Raw genomic sequence first — 21,143 nt, forward strand, 5'->3', positions numbered from 1 at the left:
CTGCACTTGACCCTTTCCTTCCCCACCTTGAGCATTCATATTTTCCATACTGTTCTCCTTACATTTCCTATGATACTGACAAGAACGGTTTTTGAGAATAAGGAGCTTCTTAAATTGGTGATCATTTCATTTATTCTCATAAACTTTACATTTGACACAAGGGTGATACTGTAAGGAGAAATTAGATGCCAGACACTTGAAGGTCTACAGGTTAACCTGCCCACTGTTTACCAGAGGAGTAGTTTATTATGGTAGTGACTTGGTTTGTGGTGAGCAAACTATCATGAGTAACTTGTTGTGTATAAATTGGGGTATGCAAAAGGTTGTGATGTTAAAAAAATAGAAAGCACTTTGGAAAGAACATGGCTATAACATTCATTCTTTGTGGCAAATATTAAAGAGCAAGACTGAATGTAACATTTCATAAGGTTCTGGCTCAAAGTGATGTAACATCCTGTTTGAATGGAAATATTCGAAGAACATTTCTCACCTTTCCCTTCATTTCAATTCTATTTCATGTCATTTTGGCACTATAAATCATAAATTAACTTGTCAACTGAATTTGTCTCCAATCTGTGTAAGATTTGCTGACACGGACTTGTGAGATACCCTTGCATAATTTTCTCAAAAAAAAAATGTTAGCATTTCAAAATGAGTATTCACTTTATCTAATCCAATATTCCAATTTTTTAGCAGAACCTGATCTCTCTGACTGAGATATCATTTCTCACCCCCATGCCATTTAAGTTGATATAAAAGCTTGATAGTTAAAGGGTTACATGTCCTGCTATCACAACTGTATTGGACTTGTTTTTACCCTCACATCTTGCACATTACTTCTTCCCATGAACTGAGAGCCTGCTGTAGAACATGCCAGCTCAGCCCTTTCCACCCTAACATCAGTGTGCATATTCTCCATACTGTCATCTTCATAGCTCCAGAGGTGCTGAAAGGGAGAATTTGTTTAACAATCAAGAGTCTCTTTAGTTGGTGATGGTTTTCTTTGTTCTCGTGACCTTAGTGTATGATTCAGGGGAGATGTTGTAAGGAGAAGTTAGATTTTAGTCACTCTCAGGGGGTAAAGTGTTCGGAGTCATCAAACCGTTAATGAAATTTCTTAATTGTCTATGAAGAAGAAAAGAAACATTTTCTTTTAAAAATCTCTCTTTAGACAAAAGAAGAGATATATAAAAGACAGTTTACACTTTTATTCTGTAAGGGCATTTTCCAGTCATAATTTTCTTCATAAGATGTAACTTACAGCTTACATGGCAAACAGAAAACAAGACTGTATAGTCTTCAAATACTATGCAGCACTAAATGAAAGGATGTCAAAATGCCAGGTGTAATACTAAATACATCAAAAAGTTTGTGTTTGAATACCAGGAAGTTTTCTTCACCCATAGAGAGCCAATAGTAATTTTGAAAGGATCTCAAAAGGCTAGAATTTAAAGTGCAGTGGGACAGGTGAAAACTGAAAGAAACTTTCCATGATAATGTTCTGTATATTTTTAACCCTTCAACTCCTTAGATATCATTGTTAATTCTCTTCTCTAACTGCTACATTTGTCCTTGTAAACTACTGTAGTTATGAGAATTTGGTCTTAGATCAAAATAACAACTAGCTAATAAGTTTGAGTATCCTCCTTGCTTGTTTGCTGGATAATGTATAAATATCAAAGGGAGAAGTTTCATGTTAATCACCTCAGGGAGTCAAAGAGTTAACACAAACATACACTGCACAAAAGCCAGTTTTCCTTCTTTTATCAGCCTGGCTAAACTTTAACATTCCATCAGAAATAGAACTACTGCATAATGATGATAGTAAATCTGTAAAACAAATTTTAATGTTTTCCTCTAGCCAAGGGACAACCAAACTTGTTTCTCACACAGTCATCTGAGAGTCTGAATGTTTGGGTATGGTAGCTTATTTACATTGTGTGGCATATAGTTTTCCTGGTGATTTCCTTGTTGCTGTTTACTAAAAGACTACCCTATCTGGCCAACCCTTCCTGACCTTGATATCTTTCATCCTGTTTATCTTAATTCTTATACATCAGTTTTCTCTTATCATTCTTTGTGGCTCTTGTTGGGCCTTGGGTTTTATGCTCTCTTGTTCTAAGGGTCAGGGTACATTGGTCAGCTTTTCATTGCTTCCAGTTATACATGAGCAATGAGCAAGTTCACATGCTAAATTTTCAGGACAGTTTAAGGGATTTCAAAAATTGTCCATCCATAGGACAACACTATTGTCACAGCAACATGTCATGATGTCAAAGTGTCATATGACATGCAACAACTATATCACACATATTACAAGTATCATGGCATACTGATACAATCTGTCTCAAAATAGACTGAAATCTAATAGATTCTATACAATATAAATCAAAATGCAGCACTTGATCAATTACTTTTCATGACTTTTTTATCCTGTATTTTCCATTCTGTAATTGTCCTATGTACAACTTTGTTTTTGATCCATCTCCTTTTCTCACCCACACCTGAAAATCAAAAATAAACATTTACTCTTGATCAAGAAAATGACCCATAAGAAAAAGATAAATATTGAAGAAATGTAAAATGGTTTGTGTGTTTACATAGCCTGATGTAAACATGTGGGAGGTTGGGAGAACACGAGATAAGCATAGGAAACCATGACGCAAAAGCGAAGTGGTTTCCAGCTTATCAAGTGTTCTCCCAACCTCTCAAGTGTTTACATCAGGCTATGTAAACACACAAACCATATTACATTTCTTTTATAAAATAACTAATGAAAGAGGAATGAAAACCATGTTTACATATGCTCATGTAAAATGGTTTTCATGGCCAATCAGAGCGCGCGTACTATTTGAATTGTTTTATAATAACCCTTTAAACTCCATTGTAAAGATGTACTGGGTAGGTCTGGTTAACTACATGAGGTCTAAACCAAACTGGAGTTTTACACATGCAGTGGGCTTTATGTATTCTCTTTAAGAGGATTGTTTTCATTAAATGAATGTCCTTCCACTGGTAGCTTTTAGCCCTTTTGACAAAATTCACAAATATAAATATTCAGGCAAAAGAATCAGCCAAATTCAAGATGAATTAGAATGTGGTTTTATTCAACAATGGCTAAACTTTGTTTACTCTTTACACCCTGATATTACTGTGCATAATATCCATATTGTCCTCTTTACATTTCCCAAGGTGCTGATAAGGAGAATTAGTTTAATAATCAAGAGTCTTAAGTTGGTGATCACTTCTTTGATTCTCATGGCATTAATGTGGGGTGATATTGTTAGGAAGAATTAGATGCTAATGTCACTCTTTGATAAACCATTAAATTCTATAAATTATTGTCAATGGTGCCCATGCATTTCCATACAATAGTCATTGAGAGAATTTGGCTATTTTATTGGAAGGCTATTTTTCCTTACTGATCAGTTCCTTGATTTCCATAACCTTTACTTGTGATAAGATGGTGATATTGTAGTGAGAAATTTGATGCAGATCTCTCTTGGGAGTTCTGATCTAACGCTTGGTTAAAGTTAAATGCACAGCTTAAGTTGTATAAGTTTAGCTACTTATCTGTATTTACTGTTAAACGTTTCTTTAATTTGAACTCCAAGAGTTTTTTGTTAGAACAAAGAATATTCCTAAATGAATACATGTAAATATTTTTCTTCCTTCTCTGACATTTTTTAGTCATTCCGGATAGTGAAACAGAATATCAGGGTCCTTGTTGATTCAATTTTTACCTGTAAACTGTTCTTTATCAGAATCAAGTATCAGCTTGCAGTACAGTTGTAAGGTAAGTTTTGTAGATAGATGTACGTCGGAAAACAACAGTGGATCGACTATTTGAAACAAACTTTCTTGAGACAACCTTTCTTGTTATTTTTCCCTCTGAAACTTAGATGGAAGCGTTTTTGCGGCAGAGTAAATGTCAAACCTTTAATCCTGGTTTTAAATTAGCTGTTTTGTGTAGGATCACAATATAGCCAACTCTTTAAATCCCTGCATGAATATGGCTTGAAAGTGTGAGAAGATTTTCCAAAAGGTAAACAATTTCTATTCTCTGTTGGCCTACCTTGAAATGCCCCATATAATCCACATTTCAATTCCACCCTTATGTACAAATTGTAATTTGTATTTCTTCCAAACCATTTTGACATAAGGCTGTCCAATATGTGACCTTAAGACAGACACTTCCTTAGGAAGGATATCTGCCCTTGACACATTTTTACAATATTGGAAATCAAAGGAAACAGGGTGGTGGATTTGAAAACTGGAGGTTCTGCATTCTGTAACCCAGTAAGATTTGTATCTTGGAATTTTCAAGCTGAACTCCTACCATGAAGCTGGCAAAAAGCAAACTGGGTTGCCTCCCAGCAGACAAGATTTCTAGAAATTTCTCTATCTGTATATCAATTTACAGCATCTTTTATCAGCTCAAAGATGTTCAATATTTTGACAGATCATTTAAGCTTTCATTCCTTTACATTTATTAGTCAGGAGCCCACAAAAGTAAGTAGATAACAGCCTAAAAAATTCATCGTAACATACAGTGGACATAAATACATTTTTCTTCAAAAATCTCCAAATTCTTGGCATGATAGGGAGGCATTTGGTAGAAACAACAAAATATGCATATTAATAAGGTGTATTTTTGCAGTTCCTGCCGACTCTAAAGCTGATGATCTTTAACTCAGGGTACTCTATTCCGACTCTAAAGTTGATGATCTTTAACTCAGTGTACTCTATTAAGCACTCATGCATGACAGAATGGAAAAGTGGGTTGGGTTAAGCACAAAGAACCAAAGGCATCCCAAGCTCATGTCTCAAGAAAAAGGAAACAATTAATTCATGAAAGCAGGACATGTTGTGTGATGTGGTGTTCAGTTACGAGAGGAACTGTTGAGAATTTGAACATGTTATAGGGAATAGTATGTTCATATTTAGAAACAGTTATTGTAAATTGACCATATTCCATTCCCCATACTATTCCTTACAACATGTTCAAATTCTCAATGTTACCTCTCAACGCATGATGCTTTCATGACTTAATCATTAGCTTTTTCTCAAGATGTGAGCTTGGGATGCCTGTGGAAGAACACAATGGGTAAAGTGGAAAGGGATGGAACATAGGAGGGGTTTGGCTACTGACAGTTCTTTCACTACTGTCTAATAAGGGGGCACATTAGATGTTTAAACCAAACCATTATTTGGAATTCACTTGATTTAAACATTTTTAATGAATACAAGAACAAATGGTGTTGGGTACTTTTCTTTTACTACAAGTAGAGATTCTTCTTCTATTTATGCTCTGCAGCCTTTGGTCGTTTTGCACAACACTCTTTCTCCCTGCCAGAGAGAGTGTTGTTTTGTGAGATGGTCCAAACAATGGCTGCAAGAAAGATAGGTTATCATAGGAGGATGGCAATCTGTCCATATCTTTTACTTGAGAAGATTGAAGATTAAAAAGTCATTATAATTTATCAATCCTTAAAAACCGTATAAGTCTATCAGCATAATTACTGACTGAGAAGTAAATTTTGTCTATAAGACTAAGTTTAGCATTTGCAGTTGTGTCCAAATGCCAATTTGCAGCTTTTTCGACTTCCTTCATCATCAGATCTCTTCGATCTGGTTCTGTTTTTGGAATGGTGGGAGGTACCTTCAGTGCATGCATGATCTCCTCATGAAAATACAGCAGTGATGGAATATAGGTTTTTTTGGTAACTGCTGATGGTGGTGTGTCAAAATCACCATCTAAACAAAACAGATAAAAAAGTTAGTAGTAATTCCTTACCCTAATAACAGCTTGTAATGCATACTATAATGCCTGTTCACGTATGAAGAGGTCAATGAGCGCATCTGGCCTGAACAACAAGGAGTGAGCTTCTAAACCCTAGATGGGACTTAAGTTCGTCACAGGATTACCTCCTCCCCCTACAGTGTTTCAAGGGCTCTCCCTGACACTTTGCCATTGCCCATTTATACTCCTTGGTGGAGAGCAGAAGTGTGAGAGAAAATTTGTCAGCCCAAGAGCACAATACAAGAGGTAACCCTGGTCAAAAACAATGATAAACAATGAAATGGCAAATGCCAATAAATAGTCTAATTTTGGTAATGAAAAATTCAGGGGAAAAAAAACACAATTATTACCAGATAGCTGTTGGCAATCTCTTTATTCCTGAATATTTAATAGTAACTGACCTTTTATAGCTGATCGGTTCTTAACATCTCTTCGTTCCCATGGTGGTTTAGGAATGATTCGACCTGTGCGGTCTGATACTCTAACTTTTTCACCCTTTTCTGTGAATCTGTAGGTTATATGTGTGGGTTTCCTAGAAAAAAGAGTATTTCTTAGTTAGATACACTTGTATGCTGGTGATAACAATTTTTATGCTAGGACGAAGACATCTTTGTTATAAAGAAAAATATTTTTTCATCTTGTCTTGACAATGGGATCAACAAAAACTTCTTGGAGTCCATGAGAAATCAAAGAACTCTAAGATTGGATTTGTTGTTTGTTTTACAGAGTTTTACTCAGTTTTTTTAGCTTTTGTTTGTGTAAAATTTGTTACCCCTTTGTTCGAAATTTCAAGGAGTTTTGGAGTTTTTATTTTAGCCAAATGTTGTAGTTCATTGAGCAACAGAGAATTCCGTCTATGATGAACTTGGTCATCACAAGGTTCATATTTGACACATGTCTGTTGTGTTGTGTGTAAATAGAGGACAAAAGATGGGAAAATTGATCTCATTTCTTACTCCTTGTTGCTCGATCAGTATTTTCTACAAGAAAATGTTGATCTAAATCTACAAACATACTCTCTACTTAAATAATATATTCCATGTTGCTGTGTGTTGGTTCAGTAATAGATCACAGATGACATCAAAATGTGGTAAGAACAAAAAAAGTGCCACACCAGGCATGACTGAGTATGTCACAGATTCTCTTATCACATTTTGACATTTTCTGTGATCTATTACAGTGCAGACCTACAGCAACATGAAATATGTAAGTGTCCTATGATAAAAAAAGCAAAATGCTGTTAATGGTGATGTCACCTGTGCATATATCCTTTAATAAATCATAGATAAGAACCTATCAAAATGTATGTATAAAAAAAAATAGTGAATGTCACTGCTCACCCATCTGAAGGATCTATAAGAGACACTTCTGACACCTGAAGTGGGGCTTCACTGTTAGTAAGTCCTCCATCGTAACCTTTTTGTGGAGGGATGTAACGTTTGTGCTGTCAAGAAATAGAAAGAAATGGTTAATAACAATCTATGGTAAACAACAATAGAATCTCTATGGTAAACAACAATAGAATCCAAGCTACAATTTAAATCATACTGTATGTATGATTTTTGTTTTGATCAAGAGGAGACCTTGGAGAATGGTAGTTGATGGTCATTTTGACATTAAATCCCTCAACTCCCATGAAGACATAATTTCTCTTTACAATATCAGTACTACATAAAGCAGACATTAGCGATGAGAATAAATATCAGTTAGGGGATTATTAGTTGATCCAAACCCAAATTCTCCTAACTAACATCATAAGAACTGTAGATAGACAGTAAGAGGGATTCACTATTAATGAGATCTCGAGTGAAAATTTAAGTTAAATCAGAGCAAAATCATTGACCTGGAATTTTTTAAGGCAAAGGGAAGAGGGGAAAGTTGAGAAAAATGTTACACTGGATCAGGAAGCACACATCAGGAGACCAGGACTGACCCATAGACAGGTAAAGAAAAAGGCCTGGGGCAGAGACTCCAGGAAAACCCTTGATAACAGACTATGGGCTCCCTCCCTTAGGCTAACGACTATGTACCAAATACATGTACTAAAATAGATTCCATCAATGATTTTAATATACTCTATTCCCTGATTGTGTTATTCATTGATGTAACAAATACCACAAGGTGAAAAAACAATGGGCCATTCCCAGCACTGGTCCCTCATACATTTCACTAGCTAAGGAAAAAAAGTATTTTGGACATGGTTTATATCACAGACTCCTATGTGTAGGTTGCACATCCAATAAATGTCAATAAAAAGAATGAATTACCGTGTTTAATCCTTCAACAAATACCCAGTTCTTGCTTCTAACCACTTCATTGATCTTTCCAATCTTTCCTCTATCTTTCCCACCAAGAATCATCACCTTGAGTGGATAAAATTTATGGACTGATTCAATACACCACCTTAATGTAATTTATTACCTCAGATTTGGAGATTAAAAATGCTATGATAAGTTTACCTTAAGACAGTTTGGAAGCAGCGCTGGGGGGGTGGGGGGGGGGGGGTGGGGAGAAGAGCTGTTAACTTCTTAGACATCCCCACCTCATTCCAAGAGGTGGGAAGCTTCGCTCTTACCCACTAAAAATTAAAAATTAGCACCATTTCTCATCTCCCCCCATTTTAAGTGTTATCCTCCTCATAAAATTGTCTTCTCTACACTAAAACGGTTAACATTAAATTCGCTTGTTTTCGTTCCTTCAGAAGAGTAAGTGAAAAGCGCTACATATCCAAGATAGTGAAATTTCCTTCGACCATCATTTACATCGTTAGAGATAGAGTTAATCTAGCTGAAATACTGAACTTAAATGAAGCTTATCGGCGAACAAGACTACATTATCTTTCATCATACCATGTGTATTCAGTCGTCAACTAGCTGTGAGATTTTTGAACGCATATATATTAAAATGATCAAGTATCATACCGTATCCCCTCTCACTAATTTCCATTCTTTTAAAGGCACAATAGGTTGTCTCTTGTTTCCAACACGAAGTCTTGGAAAACGAAGGGGCTTTGCTGAAAACCCAAACGGGTTCCAAGGAACTGAGGGCATCACACACTGTATTCCAATATGGCACCGGCCTTTGCTAGTCAACCGAGGAGGACTGGAACTATGGTTATGGCGAGACGACTTTTTGCGACACTGACTAATTTTTTCCGTGGCATTTATGGACCTCCGACCTACTTTGGTCATTGAACCAAAGATGAAGTCTTGATCGACTTTGTATTCATTTTTCAAAGATGTCTTCTTCATTTGGAGCTCTCAAACATTTCCTGACTTACATTTTAAGAGTGTATACGTCGTTAACGTCACGAAAGCGTCACCAATGTCACGGGCATACCATAACGTTTACAGCAAACGGTGTTAATGGTCCCCATGGGTCCCCATCGCCCCCACATTTTTAGATATCGTCCTGAGAGCCAAGATACGAGTCTTTTCTTATTCTGGAAGGGGGGTGGTTTTGGGAAGGTTTAGCCCCCCATGTTTCATTTGCTGAGAATATTGCAAGCACTGCATAAAAATAAATTAGTTTTTCAAAATATTCTGTGTTCAAGTCTTTTCAAATTTTTTTCATCCAGATCAGGTTAGGTGAAATTATATGTGGTAGGACATTTATCATTTGAACCACTCTGACCTCTGTTCAAGAAGTGGACATCAGAATATTTCTCAGAAATTTAAGTAAAGTATGTCGGAGGGTGGTCCCGTACACCTTCTTCAAATGCTAAAAGTACAATAAAGTAATGACTCCCCATTGACAAGTATGCAAAGTTTCAATTTCCATGAATCAAAATTTTCATGATAAGTCATATTTCTTATATTTGAACTAAACATGGGATAGTTGGTGATACTAAATTAAGTTGTTCCAAACACAACTATAATTATCTTGATGATGAATAGAAGTTATACTTTTCAAGATATGCTTTAAGGCAGGGACACCTAAAGAAGTATATCCTAAAATAGAGCTTCTTTATCAGGCTGAAATAATAAAGAACTTGAAATATTTCAACCACATGTAAGTTAGTAGCCACTGAGGGAAAACGTTGTTCCATATTTGTCACAGGAATGTAACACAGAAAGATCTGATTTTTTCCAATACCCCTAGGCCATAAACCTTTTCTGTTGATGATCAAACTAAAAAATTTACCATCTTTCTTATTCTTTACAAAAAAAAAATAGTTATTTCTTGTAGCTACATTTGTAAACATCCTCAAGGAATAAGAGACTCTTCCTAAAAGTTACTCAGGAATAAAACATATTCCTTGCATATCACATGTCATTTACTTTCCATACAATGGTTTTTTTTTTAAGTAAACAATTGGACGTGATTTGGAACATTACTGCCCTACCCTCTCTGAAATCCTGAATGTGGGCATCAAAATCTTACTGACCAGGGAAAATAAGTAGCATTGTCTATGACATGAATTGATCTCTTAACCCTTTACATCCTAACATCAATATGTAAGTTGTCTATACTGTTATCTATACAATTTCTAGGGTACTTGTAAGGAGAATTTGTCTTACAATCAAGAGCTTTTTGCATTTGGGATCATTTCCTATTTTCTTAAAACTTAATGTTTGATTTAGGGTGAAACTGTTGGGAGAAATTAAATACTGATCACCCTTAGGGTTAAAAGGGTTAATTGGTGATCTGCATCCCAGACAATATGGAAACAATATATATTATTAACTAATTTGAGTTGCAATGTGGAGATAATCTATTATGGCCTCAACTCTAAGCTTGTAACACTTCTGGCCCTGGTTGTTCAGAGGATAAATAACACTATCCACTGGAAAAATTGCTATCCAGTGGATAGCATGTTACATTTTTTTGACAGTTATCTGCTGGATGGTGATTTATCTGTTGGATAGTGTTATCCACCCTTTGAACAACTGGGTCTTGATGGTTAGCAGGTGGCTTTCACTAGAGAATGATCATTCAGTGCACATCTAAATTCAGGCTGAGATACATAAACAAGTGTACTAATTGTTTGATTGACCCTTTAACTCCCAAAAGTGATTAACATGTAACTTCTCCCCGTAATATCTAAACATTATCAAGCAAACAGCTCATGAGAATATTCATACTCATCAAGTAGAAGTTGTTATCTTGATCTAACACCAAATTCTTGTAACTTATTTACAAGGGAATGTGTAGCAACTAGAGGGGAGAACTAATAATCAGATCTTAGGAGTTAAAGAGTCAACTAGTGCCTAGGAAAAAAAATGAACCAATAGCCATCAAAATTATCGGTACAAACTCAGGTTGATTTTACCTTGCATTCTTACAAGTGAAAACCAGGAGTTAACCAATAACAAGCAGAGAGAACATACAAGTTTACAGAAATATCAAAGTAGAAATATTAACAGCACCTGACTGATAAGTTACTTTTCTGTGATAAGTAATGCCACAAAAATTAATGAGTTCTGTGCTATTGTCTTTGATATGAGTATCCATATTTTAGGAGTTCCAGTAATGTTTTAAGAGAGTACTAACAAAGACTTTTTAAGCAGTGTAGAAAAGTTCTCATTAGCTAGAAATTTCTTGAACACAAAATTTATTTCTTTGCACCTCCAGATGCACCAGAAGCTTGTTTTTCCTCTGCTTTTTTCTGTTTTTCTCTCATCATAGCTGCATCCCTAAAAGCAAAAGCAAACAGAAAATGAACTTATGAAGGCAATGAAATACAGCATACCTCCCTCTCATGCAACAAGGAGCGTAAATGTTCAAGTTATGAACTGACTACCATTTTAATACACTAGTTTTACCACATATACACCATAGAAAAAGGCAGAAATACAGACAGAGAAAGGTGCAATAAAATGGCTGCACTGAACTCTTCACACTTTGATTTCTTTTCTTGTTTTTTGGGGCTTTACTTTAAAAGAAACAAACTTTAAGATCATCAGATTTTTTTGGGTCTCAAAAAAACACTTTTAATTTGTGGTTTAGTTTGTGTTGTTTTTTGTCTTTTCACTAACTCCTTTTGCCATCAATACAATGCTCAGATAAGGCTGTAGGAAGTATTTTGAAAACTAAAAGCTAGAACTACTAGGAAATTAAATAATAGTGGAATACAAAATAACTAATTTAATGGCTTAAGATATAATGCACAAGGACGTTTTGCTCATTGATTTGCATCTTGGCATCATAACTAATTGCCTGCTATACTGTAGAGCTAGCCAAAAAAAACTAAATTGATGTTAGTTTTAGCAAAGACTGAAAAATGTAAGCTTCACTCCTATTTCCATACCTTTCTTTTCTTGCTTTGAGAGCCTCACCACTTTCACCTCCTTTCTTTTTTGCCATTTCCTGCTGTTTCTTCAGGTTTTTTGCACGGGCCAATTCACGCTGGTTTCCACCTGACCAAGAAGATCCAAGAGAAATGTTTCCACAATCACACACACCTTCAGAGACTATCTGTTTCACAGCCATGATCTAAAAGATGATTCTCCCAACAGCTGACTAATTTTCTTAATTCTTGTCACTTGTTAAAAATTTTAAGGAGAATCAACACTCTAATCACTCCTGGTAGTCAAAGGGTTAATCAGTGATCAACCCACTGGACAACCCCTAGGTGCATGCTTGGAGAGATGTTGGAACATTCCAGAAAAGGCCTTCTCACAACTCCCCCTTCAATGTTTAATGGAACCCAACCTAGAGCTTCACATTACTGGTAGGTAATGTCTGTACTCAAGCCATGAGGCCCATCTAACCAAAGCCTATCCCAGTTTTCACAACATAAAGCAATTAGGTGTTTAACTACTTCCCCCACCCCACCCCCCTCATCCCTTTACTGGTACCCATTTATACTCCTGGGTGGAGATGGACACTGTGAGAGAAAGCGTTTTGCTCAAGAACACAATGACCCAGCTAGGTGTGGAACCCAGACCTCTTGACTTGAAAGTCTCACACTTACAATTAGACCACTGCCTTTCCTGTACCTGCAAATGTCTCTCAGTTTTAAGCACATTTTGTTTTCCTTAGAAAAATTTTCCTTTAAGTTTGTTATCAGTAAATTAGATGAAATAGAATTGAAAGTAGCTTAAAACTGAAATACCAACAACTTTATCACTTATTATCAATTTTAACACAGTCAACTAAATTCTAGATTGATCATCACAGTTATTGATCGACTACCCTGGGTTTAGCCATGATCTTGGATCTGAACATACAACATGTTTCAAAACCAAACACAGGCACTGGTGTTCCTACCCTTATCATACATGAGAAATATCATCATTGCTGGAATTCATAAAGGAGTTTTATAATCTGCTTTTACAAGAAAATATGAAAGATAAATGGTTCTATTTATTCAATAAACTTTCCATCATTGGAAAAAAAATCAGAAACTGTAGATCGAGTATTTTTGGCTGCCATCACTTCGCAAATACAGTCATTGATCGATTAATTATTTAAACTATTCACTTTTACATGCTCTTTCAGACATCCTAGAACTGACAAAAAGGTTTCTGAATTTTAGCTACAAACTGTAAGATCGGATTCCTTAGATTAGTTATTATGAAATAGTTCGACTGAGTCAGCGAGGTTATTGCAAGACATTGTTGATGTCGATTTTGCACAAATTACAACCATGTTAAGATTACGAGGGAAAACTGACTAACTATTACCTTGAAAACTTAACTTAATCAGTAAGCATGAGATCAGTAAATCTTAAATAATATCAGCTAGATAATTAGGAAAAAAATTAACTACAGCTTCTCGACAAAGAGCCCTTTTTTGAAGCTTGGTAAGCTTCAAGTCGACATGTTACATATTTATCCAAAAATCGTCAAGTGATTTACTTCAAACCCCAAGTTTTCAACACGGAAAAGCATGGAAAAAGTACTCACGAGTCATTGTGATAAAAATTCGCGGAGAAGAAAATAAATCTTGAGGAAAAATGGCAACACTTTCCTGAATTAAATAGGTGCAACGATTCCTTGTTGTCTGGAACTTAGTAGCCACGCATTTATTCCCGTGATTCATTACTACACAGGTGTCCATGTTACACAGGACCACCAAGCCCTTAAGCTCTGTAAACAAATACACTGTATGTAGGAACCAAAAAAATTCCAACAAAAAGAATTGATGTCTTGGGTTTCCACTTGTTAAGCGCAATTGAGCCGCTGGCCAGGGGAAATGGTGGGCCTGGGTACGAGAGTGACTGCGAAAGTGACAGAAAAAGTCGAAGATCAAATTCTATTGGCTGTTTGATGTGCATTACGAATGATAGGAAAACTCTAAATACGACCAGAGGTGCTAGGTAGATTTATTTAAGGCAAGGCACAGAGGTCTGCAGATCTTGGTAAGTACTTCCTGCTTCAAAAAAAACTGACACAATTCAACTTATTTGCTGCTGTTGCCTTTATAGATAAGATACATACATCAATTTTTTTTTAGCGAGTCGGTGTGTTTTACGAAAGGAGTTCATATCTCGATCACGTTCTTTTAAATGTAATGACCTGACGAAAGACAATTATGATATCGTCGATAAAGACTGAAAAGTATTGTCTACCAACGGAAGGAAAATCACAAATAGAGAGATCGAAGTAAAAGTTTTAAAAGCCATTTCAGTTCAAAATTGAAATTTCTGCCATCATTTGAATCGTGTCTCACAAGTGCTGGTTAATTAAACTGATTTCTGTATGGCTACCCGCTGATACGACCTCTTCAAAGTTACCTGCTACAGTCGTACTGTCGAGCTAAACTTGCCTATAATTTTCTTGCGGGAAAAGTGAACACAGAATATTAAGGAAGGATAAATTATATTCATACATTTCCTTCGATCTCGAGGAGGAAGATCACAGAAGAAGTTCCATTTTAATTCATGTATTTCCGTTTTTTTTTTGTCTAACTTAATTACCTTTGATGGATTTGAGCATGGTAAAATGGAACAAGTTACTTTGTTTTACAGAGAACGTCAGCACTTAGAGTTCATCGCTTTTGAACGGTTGGATTTTCATCACAAGATCGATCACAGTGTATTTGAAGCTTCTGTCTTTCAACGGTAGGTTATTTGTGCGTGATGACTGACTCTTTTCATTTTCTAATGGGTGAGATTTGCATGGCCAGAAAAAAAGACATTAAATGATACACAATATATCTATACACAAACAGGCCGCATTTTGAAACTCATGGGTTCATTGTAGCAAAAGTACATAACCTCTTCTGTTAGCAACAAATGACATAAATGATATTCTCACTGCTATGGTCTATTATCTTGATAACACATAACACAGATATTTCAAAACTTATGAGCCCTTTTCCAAAATCTTGGGGCTACACGTCATTGGAATTTAGGAGCACATGAAAGTGTATGACAATTATGACTTCTGAGGAGGAGGATGAAATGCAACCTAGTAACTCCCTTGCCTCCTCTTCCCCCCCCCCCTCCCACCGAGTATCGATGATTTAATGGAAAATGAAGACTATGATCAAAAGTGTATAACGAAACACTGAAAATAGGAACTGATAAATCATCAGATACGACAAAGAACAAGATCAGGAACTCATGTTTTGTACCTTAAGTAATGCATTATGTTCAAATGGTTTACCAATAATACGTATTTTACAAAATTGCGAAATGAATTGAACCATACATCTCTATAATCTGATAGAAGTTAGTCAAGGGTTGAACTCCTTGGTTTTAACGTGACTTCATGAAAACAACATGAGCTACAAGTATTTTCACCTTTAACCTCCGCCAGAAAACACTTCTTGAAAATGAAATATTTCGAGTCATCAGCGAGTTTCAGTTCCTTATCATTCGCATGGTGAACGGATAATTTTTCGTAATTGTAACAAATAGGTCACCAGCAAATTCTAATATCTGTTTCAATGGCGGACGGGGATCTTTTCATGAATATAAAAACTAAAGGATGGTATCGTTTGACAAGAATGAAATTATTTGGTGACATTTTGTCCCCTGAGCCATCAGAAAACTAACTGCTAGTACACGGTAGATAACTAATCATTTTTGAAGTGGCAAAAGATAAAATGTTGCTATTTCCCGTGCTCCCTGAAAGAAAACAAAATGGGCGTCACCGAATCGAGCCCGCAATTTTGGCGAGCAACTTTCTGACGGAGATGGAGCCGCTGATCTAAAAATACGACTTTCGCAGGTTGTCAAATTATCTATGCATTACTGACAACTGAAACTCCTGACTCCAAACTTAAAATGTTTTTTTTCCTTAAGTATTTAGTCGGCGTGAGATCGACCTCACCAATACCTCTGATGAATTCTTTGCTTTAGTTCCACTTGAAGGGTTCACCTTATTGTCATCTGTAATTTACCATTTTTTGTTTTCCTTTTTCCAGGGAAAGATTCAATGCCCGCAGCAAAATGAACACGGAACATTTCTAGCTTAAAACTGTAAGTTGATGCTGACGTAATCAATTTCATTTTGCATGACATTGTAACAAACACCTCAACAATTTGCGTGACATTGTAATAAACACCTCTACGATTTGCGTGACATTGTAATTAACACCTCTACGATTTGCATAACATTGCAATAAACACCTCAATGATTTTCTAGACAATGTTATGAACACTTCAATGATTTGCGCTATTACTTCTAAAACAGTTTTATATCCAATTTATGTCAAGTGATCTGATACAATCAGGGTTTATCTCTTGTCATTCTCAGAGCTCCCTTCACTACCAATGAATTTTGTGCTAGCGAATACGGTATATGTGACATTCGTGAAGCGTGAAACATGAATTGCGCCAGAAACGTGTGACATCGTATGGTGCTCTTAACTCCGATGTACCGCAGCACCCAAATGTCTTTCCGGTGTAGATTTCGATTTCACCGGGAAGATCACTTCTTCGTAAAGATTTGTTGGATTTCAATTTCCCAAAGCATTGTACCACTCATAAATTCGGCGAAAAATAAGGATTCAGACCTAAAGATAAATCTACGCGAACTGTGGATCTGCACTGGACCTTTTGCTTCATTCTCGCTTGTAAAGAAACGCAAAATTCTTTTGAGGATTCAAGAATCTTAACGAACAAAATTTGACAAATACGAAGCGGAAACTTAACAGGTTAAGATAATGTACCTTCTGTACCGACCTACAAAAGAGGAGCTATTTGCTGAAGAAACCGCTGCTCGCTGCTTTAGGTCCTAGTTGACATATCACATTTTTCCAATGTGCGTAGTCCTCCAGCTCTAGACGACAAACGACTCAGTATTGGGGTAATCCTTCTTCCTTCAAGACATTGCAAAATTAAAAATTGACTACACGAATGACCAAACTTGCAAATAGTCAATATTAGAGACTAATCAAATCATGACTCTGGGGATGTTTCCTCCGCAAAAAAAAAAAACTTAAAAATATGCTGATTATGCTAACGGAGCTAATTTATAACAAGAACAAAAATTACACCTGTTTTTTCAAATTTTTCAGATCGCTTGGCGAATATAACATGGCTCGAGATTACGTGGGAAAAACTCTCACTATCCAAATAGAAGTCGGCGACAGAGATGAAGAGGCAAAATGCTACGAAAACCTTGGAAGAGTATTCACATCCCTCGGTAAATATGACAAGGCCCGAGAATTTCAAGAGAAAGCACTCGCTATCAATTTAGAAATTGGCGACAGAAATGGAGAGGCAAGAAGCTACGAAAACCTCGGAACTGTACTCACATCCCTCGGTAGATATGACAAGGCCCGAGAATTTCAAGAGAGAGCACTCGCTATCAGTTTAGAAATTGGCGACAGAAACGGAGAGGCAAGAAGCTATGCAAACCTTGGAATATTGTCCCAAACACTTGGCGATTATGGTGGGGCTCAAGAATACCTGGAGAGAGCACTTGCAATCAAAATACAACTTGCCGACAGAGATGGAGAGGCAAACTGCTACGGAAACCTGGGAACAGTATTCACATCGCTCGGTAAATATGACAGGGCCCAAGAATTTCAAGAGAAAGCACTAGCTATCAGTTTAGAAATTGGCGACATAAATGGAGAGGCAAGAAGCTACAGTAACCTCGGAACAATATTCACATCGCTCGGTAAATATGGCAAGGCCCGAGAATTTCAAGAGAAAGCACTCGCTATCAGTGTTGAAGTTGATGACAGAGACGGAGAGGCAAGAAGCTATGCAAACCTTGGAATATTGCTCCTAACACTTGGCGATTATGATTGGGCTCGAGAATACCTGGAGAAAGCTCTATCTATTTACAAGAGAATTGGTGACAGAAAAGGAGTGGCAGACACTTTTGGAAACCTTGTATCTTTGTTTCTGTCCCTCGGTAAATATGCAAGGGCTGACGATTTTCTAAAGAGAGCGATTGCAATTTGGAGGGAAATCGGCGACAGAGAAGGACAAGCAGTACATTTCGGATACCAAGGGGAATTTTGTCATAAGCGTGATGAGCACGACGTTGCTTTAGAATATCACAAGAAAGCCCTTGAAATTCACATGGAAAATGGTAGGAAAGAAGGAGTTGTGATCACCTTCTTAAATTTAGGATTGTGTTTCCGATCGCTCGGTAAATATGACATGGCCGAGGAATACCTCACGAAGGGTCTCTTCTTGAGCAGGGATATTGGACACAACTTCCATGAATTTCAATGCCTTAATGCTCTAACAGTATTGAAAGTATCACAAGATGATCTTGAAGAAGCCTTTACGCATATTTACCAAAGCATTGAAGTATTCGACACTTTGCGAGATTCCCTTGAAGACGAGGATCAGTTTAAAACATCACTTTTGGAGGAGCACGGCACCATTCCCTACAAGTTGCTCAGTAGCTTGCTTTCTTCCACGGCAAAGCCACAAGACGCCCTCTATGTCGAGGAGCTGAGACGGGCGAGGGGCTTAGCCGACTTGATGGCGGCTCGGTACTCAGTAAAAGAGCAGATCTCTGCCAATCCAAAATCATGGAGTGGCATCCAGAAAATTATCCCAAAAGAAACAGAATGCGCATGCCTTTACCTTTCGGTTGATGAAGACCAAGTGCGGTTTTGGATTCTCCAAACAACGAGCGCCATCCTGTTTTTGAAAAAGGAAGTGAGACTTGACCAAAACGTTGTGACCGGACTAGTTCCTGGTTTGGAAGAGTTTCTTAAAAAAAGCTTCCGCGGGCTCCCGGATAATCTTCACTTGTTACACAAGATAATCATCGCTCCTGTGGCTGATTTACTGAAAGAGCCCGAAATTATCATTGTCCCTGATTCTAGTATGTACCAGGTACCATTTGCGGCCTTAACTGACGAAGGAGGAAAGTTTTTGTCGGATACATTCAGATTACGCATCGTTCCCTCTTTAAGGACGCTCAAGCTCATTCAAGACAGCCCCCCACAATGTCACAGTCAGACAGGCGCACTGATAGTGGGTGACCCTGAGGTGGGAGAGGTGTTTTACAAGGGAAGACGCCTGAATCTAACACGATTGCCAAGTACAAGAAAGGAAGCAGAGATGATTGGAGGACTTCTTGGTGTGACACCTTTGATTGGAGATCGTGCGACAAAGCAGGCTGTACTTCAAGCAATACATTCAGTGAGTTTGATCCATTTAGCTGCCCATAGTAATGCTGAAACAGGAGAGATTGTCCTTTCCCCAGAGCGTCCCGCTCACTGTTTTCCACAAGAAGAAGCCTACCTCTTGACGATGGCGGACATTTCACGAATTAAGCTGCGAGCTAAACTGGTGGTACTAAGCTGTTCTCACAGTGCACATGGACAGATTAAAGCCGAGGGAGTTATTGGAATCGCTCGAGCGTTCTTAGGATCCGGTGCTCGCTCAGTGTTGGCGGCACGGTGGGCCTTAGATGACACAGCCACAGAGAAGTTCATGACTTGTTTCTACGAGCACTTGTTCCGCGGTGAAAGCGCCAGTGAATCTCTTCACGAAGCCAGGAAATGGATGAGAAACAATGGCTTTGAAGAAGTCTCTAAGTGGGCTCCTTTTATGCTGATTGGCGACAACGTGACATTTGATTTTGGAAATTGGCCTGTGTCGTCCACTGAACCAAATAACCATGAGTCAAGTGAGACCCTGGTAAATAAGTGTATTGGACTGAAGTAAGGCTCATAACTGTCAATTGTCGCCGTGTAATAAGAAGAAGCCATCTGCGAAAGACATCTGCGAGCCTGAACTTGCGGTAATCAGTTGTTGTCACTGCACATCGTGTTTGTAAGGAATCAGGAGCGTAGCCACCTTTTCGACTTGTTGCAGGCCTGTTCTCCAAGGAAGTTTAATTTTAGTTTCAACATTTGTAAGAGCCATATTATAAAAGTCAAACAGGCAGAAATAAATTGTAGGCCCAGGCTAACGGGTTTATAGGCTGGCTACACTACCAAACTTTTAACAATCTGGACCAAGACAGTTCATAAAGTAGTGTTTATCAACGTTTTACTCGGAGCTTTCTTTTTTCGAAAGTGAACACATTTTTTTAATCAAAGTAAGTAAATTTTTACTAAACTGTTATCTGAGAGCAATTTGTTGCTAAAACTAAGCAAATTGTAAGAAAATGCTTTTTAAAAGCGATGAGACGGGTGGAAAAATTATACTCACTATTTGTTTATGCTACACATCCAATGTGAAGAGTTCCAAAGATTTTTTAAGGTTGAAATTACTCAAACTGTAAAAACATGTTATTTCAAGTATGACGAAAAAAAAAAACATTTTATCAATTGGGGTATGATGACAAAAGGTTTCGATATATTTTTTTTTGCCAAGGAATAAGTCGTAACATCTCAGAAACTTAGGATTTACGAAACTTCAGGTTTACAGTTTCCATGCCCCGTATATATATATCAGTCCTCCTGTAACGCTAAAAATTTTTTTATCTGACAGAATTATTCGTTTTTCGTTTAGAGCAATGAAGATTTGAGTTGCCATTCAGAGGGGCAGTTAGTTAGTCAGGCAGATTTCTTAGCAGATTGATTTTCGTTAATGGTCTCAGAGTCAAGTTTGTAGGAGAACGTCTGAGCTCAAATCAGTTACTTCCTTGTATCGGTTTTAAAGGGGCAAACCACGCACATATAATTTTTGTAAAAAAAAAAATCCATGGCATCATAGGACTCAAAAAGTTAATTACAGTAAAATTCTAGTTCGAAAGTTTCAACCGAACTTTATAAGATTTCAGGTATTGTAATAATTTCTGTCTGAACTTGTCTCCCACACCATGTCCTTTGCTGTAATCAATTAAATTTTCATATCTACAGTGTTAATTGAAAAAGCAATTATATCTGTCATGGAATGAAATGAAGGGCTTCTCGTATTTTCATCAGTCCAAATAAGGGATAAGCCATTATCAATTGCCGGGGGGGTGTAGGATTCTGGGGGGGATGCATGGTTTTTAGAGGGAATGGAGAGGGGATCAGT

At 37.2% G+C, this 21,143-nt stretch overlaps 3 protein-coding genes across 3 annotated transcripts; 1 reads left to right on the top strand and 2 right to left on the bottom strand.

The window, feature by feature from the left end:
• Positions 1-5,216: 5,216 nt before the first annotated feature.
• Positions 5,217-8,903, bottom strand: LOC113675726 (large ribosomal subunit protein uL24m). The gene is made up of 5 exons (XM_027192319.2): positions 8,725-8,903; positions 8,071-8,166; positions 7,144-7,247; positions 6,205-6,335; positions 5,217-5,757 (listed from the first exon to the last, which is right to left on the bottom strand). The coding sequence occupies exons 1-5, from the start codon at positions 8,851-8,853 to the stop codon at positions 5,474-5,476; spliced, it is 744 nt and encodes a 247-aa protein (XP_027048120.2). The 5' UTR covers positions 8,854-8,903; the 3' UTR covers positions 5,217-5,473.
• A 650-nt stretch (positions 8,904-9,553) lies between these two features.
• On the bottom strand, positions 9,554-13,752 carry LOC113675727 (small EDRK-rich factor 2-like). Its single transcript, XM_027192321.2, has 3 exons — positions 13,654-13,752; positions 12,054-12,162; positions 9,554-11,439 (listed from the first exon to the last, which is right to left on the bottom strand). The coding sequence occupies exons 1-3, from the start codon at positions 13,658-13,660 to the stop codon at positions 11,358-11,360; spliced, it is 198 nt and encodes a 65-aa protein (XP_027048122.1). The 5' UTR covers positions 13,661-13,752; the 3' UTR covers positions 9,554-11,357.
• A 278-nt stretch (positions 13,753-14,030) lies between these two features.
• LOC149046595 (tetratricopeptide repeat protein 28-like) lies at positions 14,031-21,020 on the top strand. The gene is made up of 4 exons (XM_089203375.1): positions 14,031-14,108; positions 14,718-14,810; positions 16,121-16,175; positions 17,216-21,020. The coding sequence occupies exon 4, from the start codon at positions 17,235-17,237 to the stop codon at positions 19,839-19,841; it is 2,607 nt and encodes an 868-aa protein (XP_089059501.1). The 5' UTR covers positions 14,031-14,108; positions 14,718-14,810; positions 16,121-16,175; positions 17,216-17,234; the 3' UTR covers positions 19,842-21,020.
• The last annotated feature ends 123 nt before the right edge of the window (positions 21,021-21,143 follow it).

The sequence above is a fragment of the Pocillopora damicornis genome, chromosome 4, assembly GCF_964200805.1.
Source record: "Pocillopora damicornis chromosome 4, jaPocDami1.2, whole genome shotgun sequence".
Lineage (NCBI taxonomy): Eukaryota > Metazoa > Cnidaria > Anthozoa > Scleractinia > Pocilloporidae > Pocillopora > Pocillopora damicornis.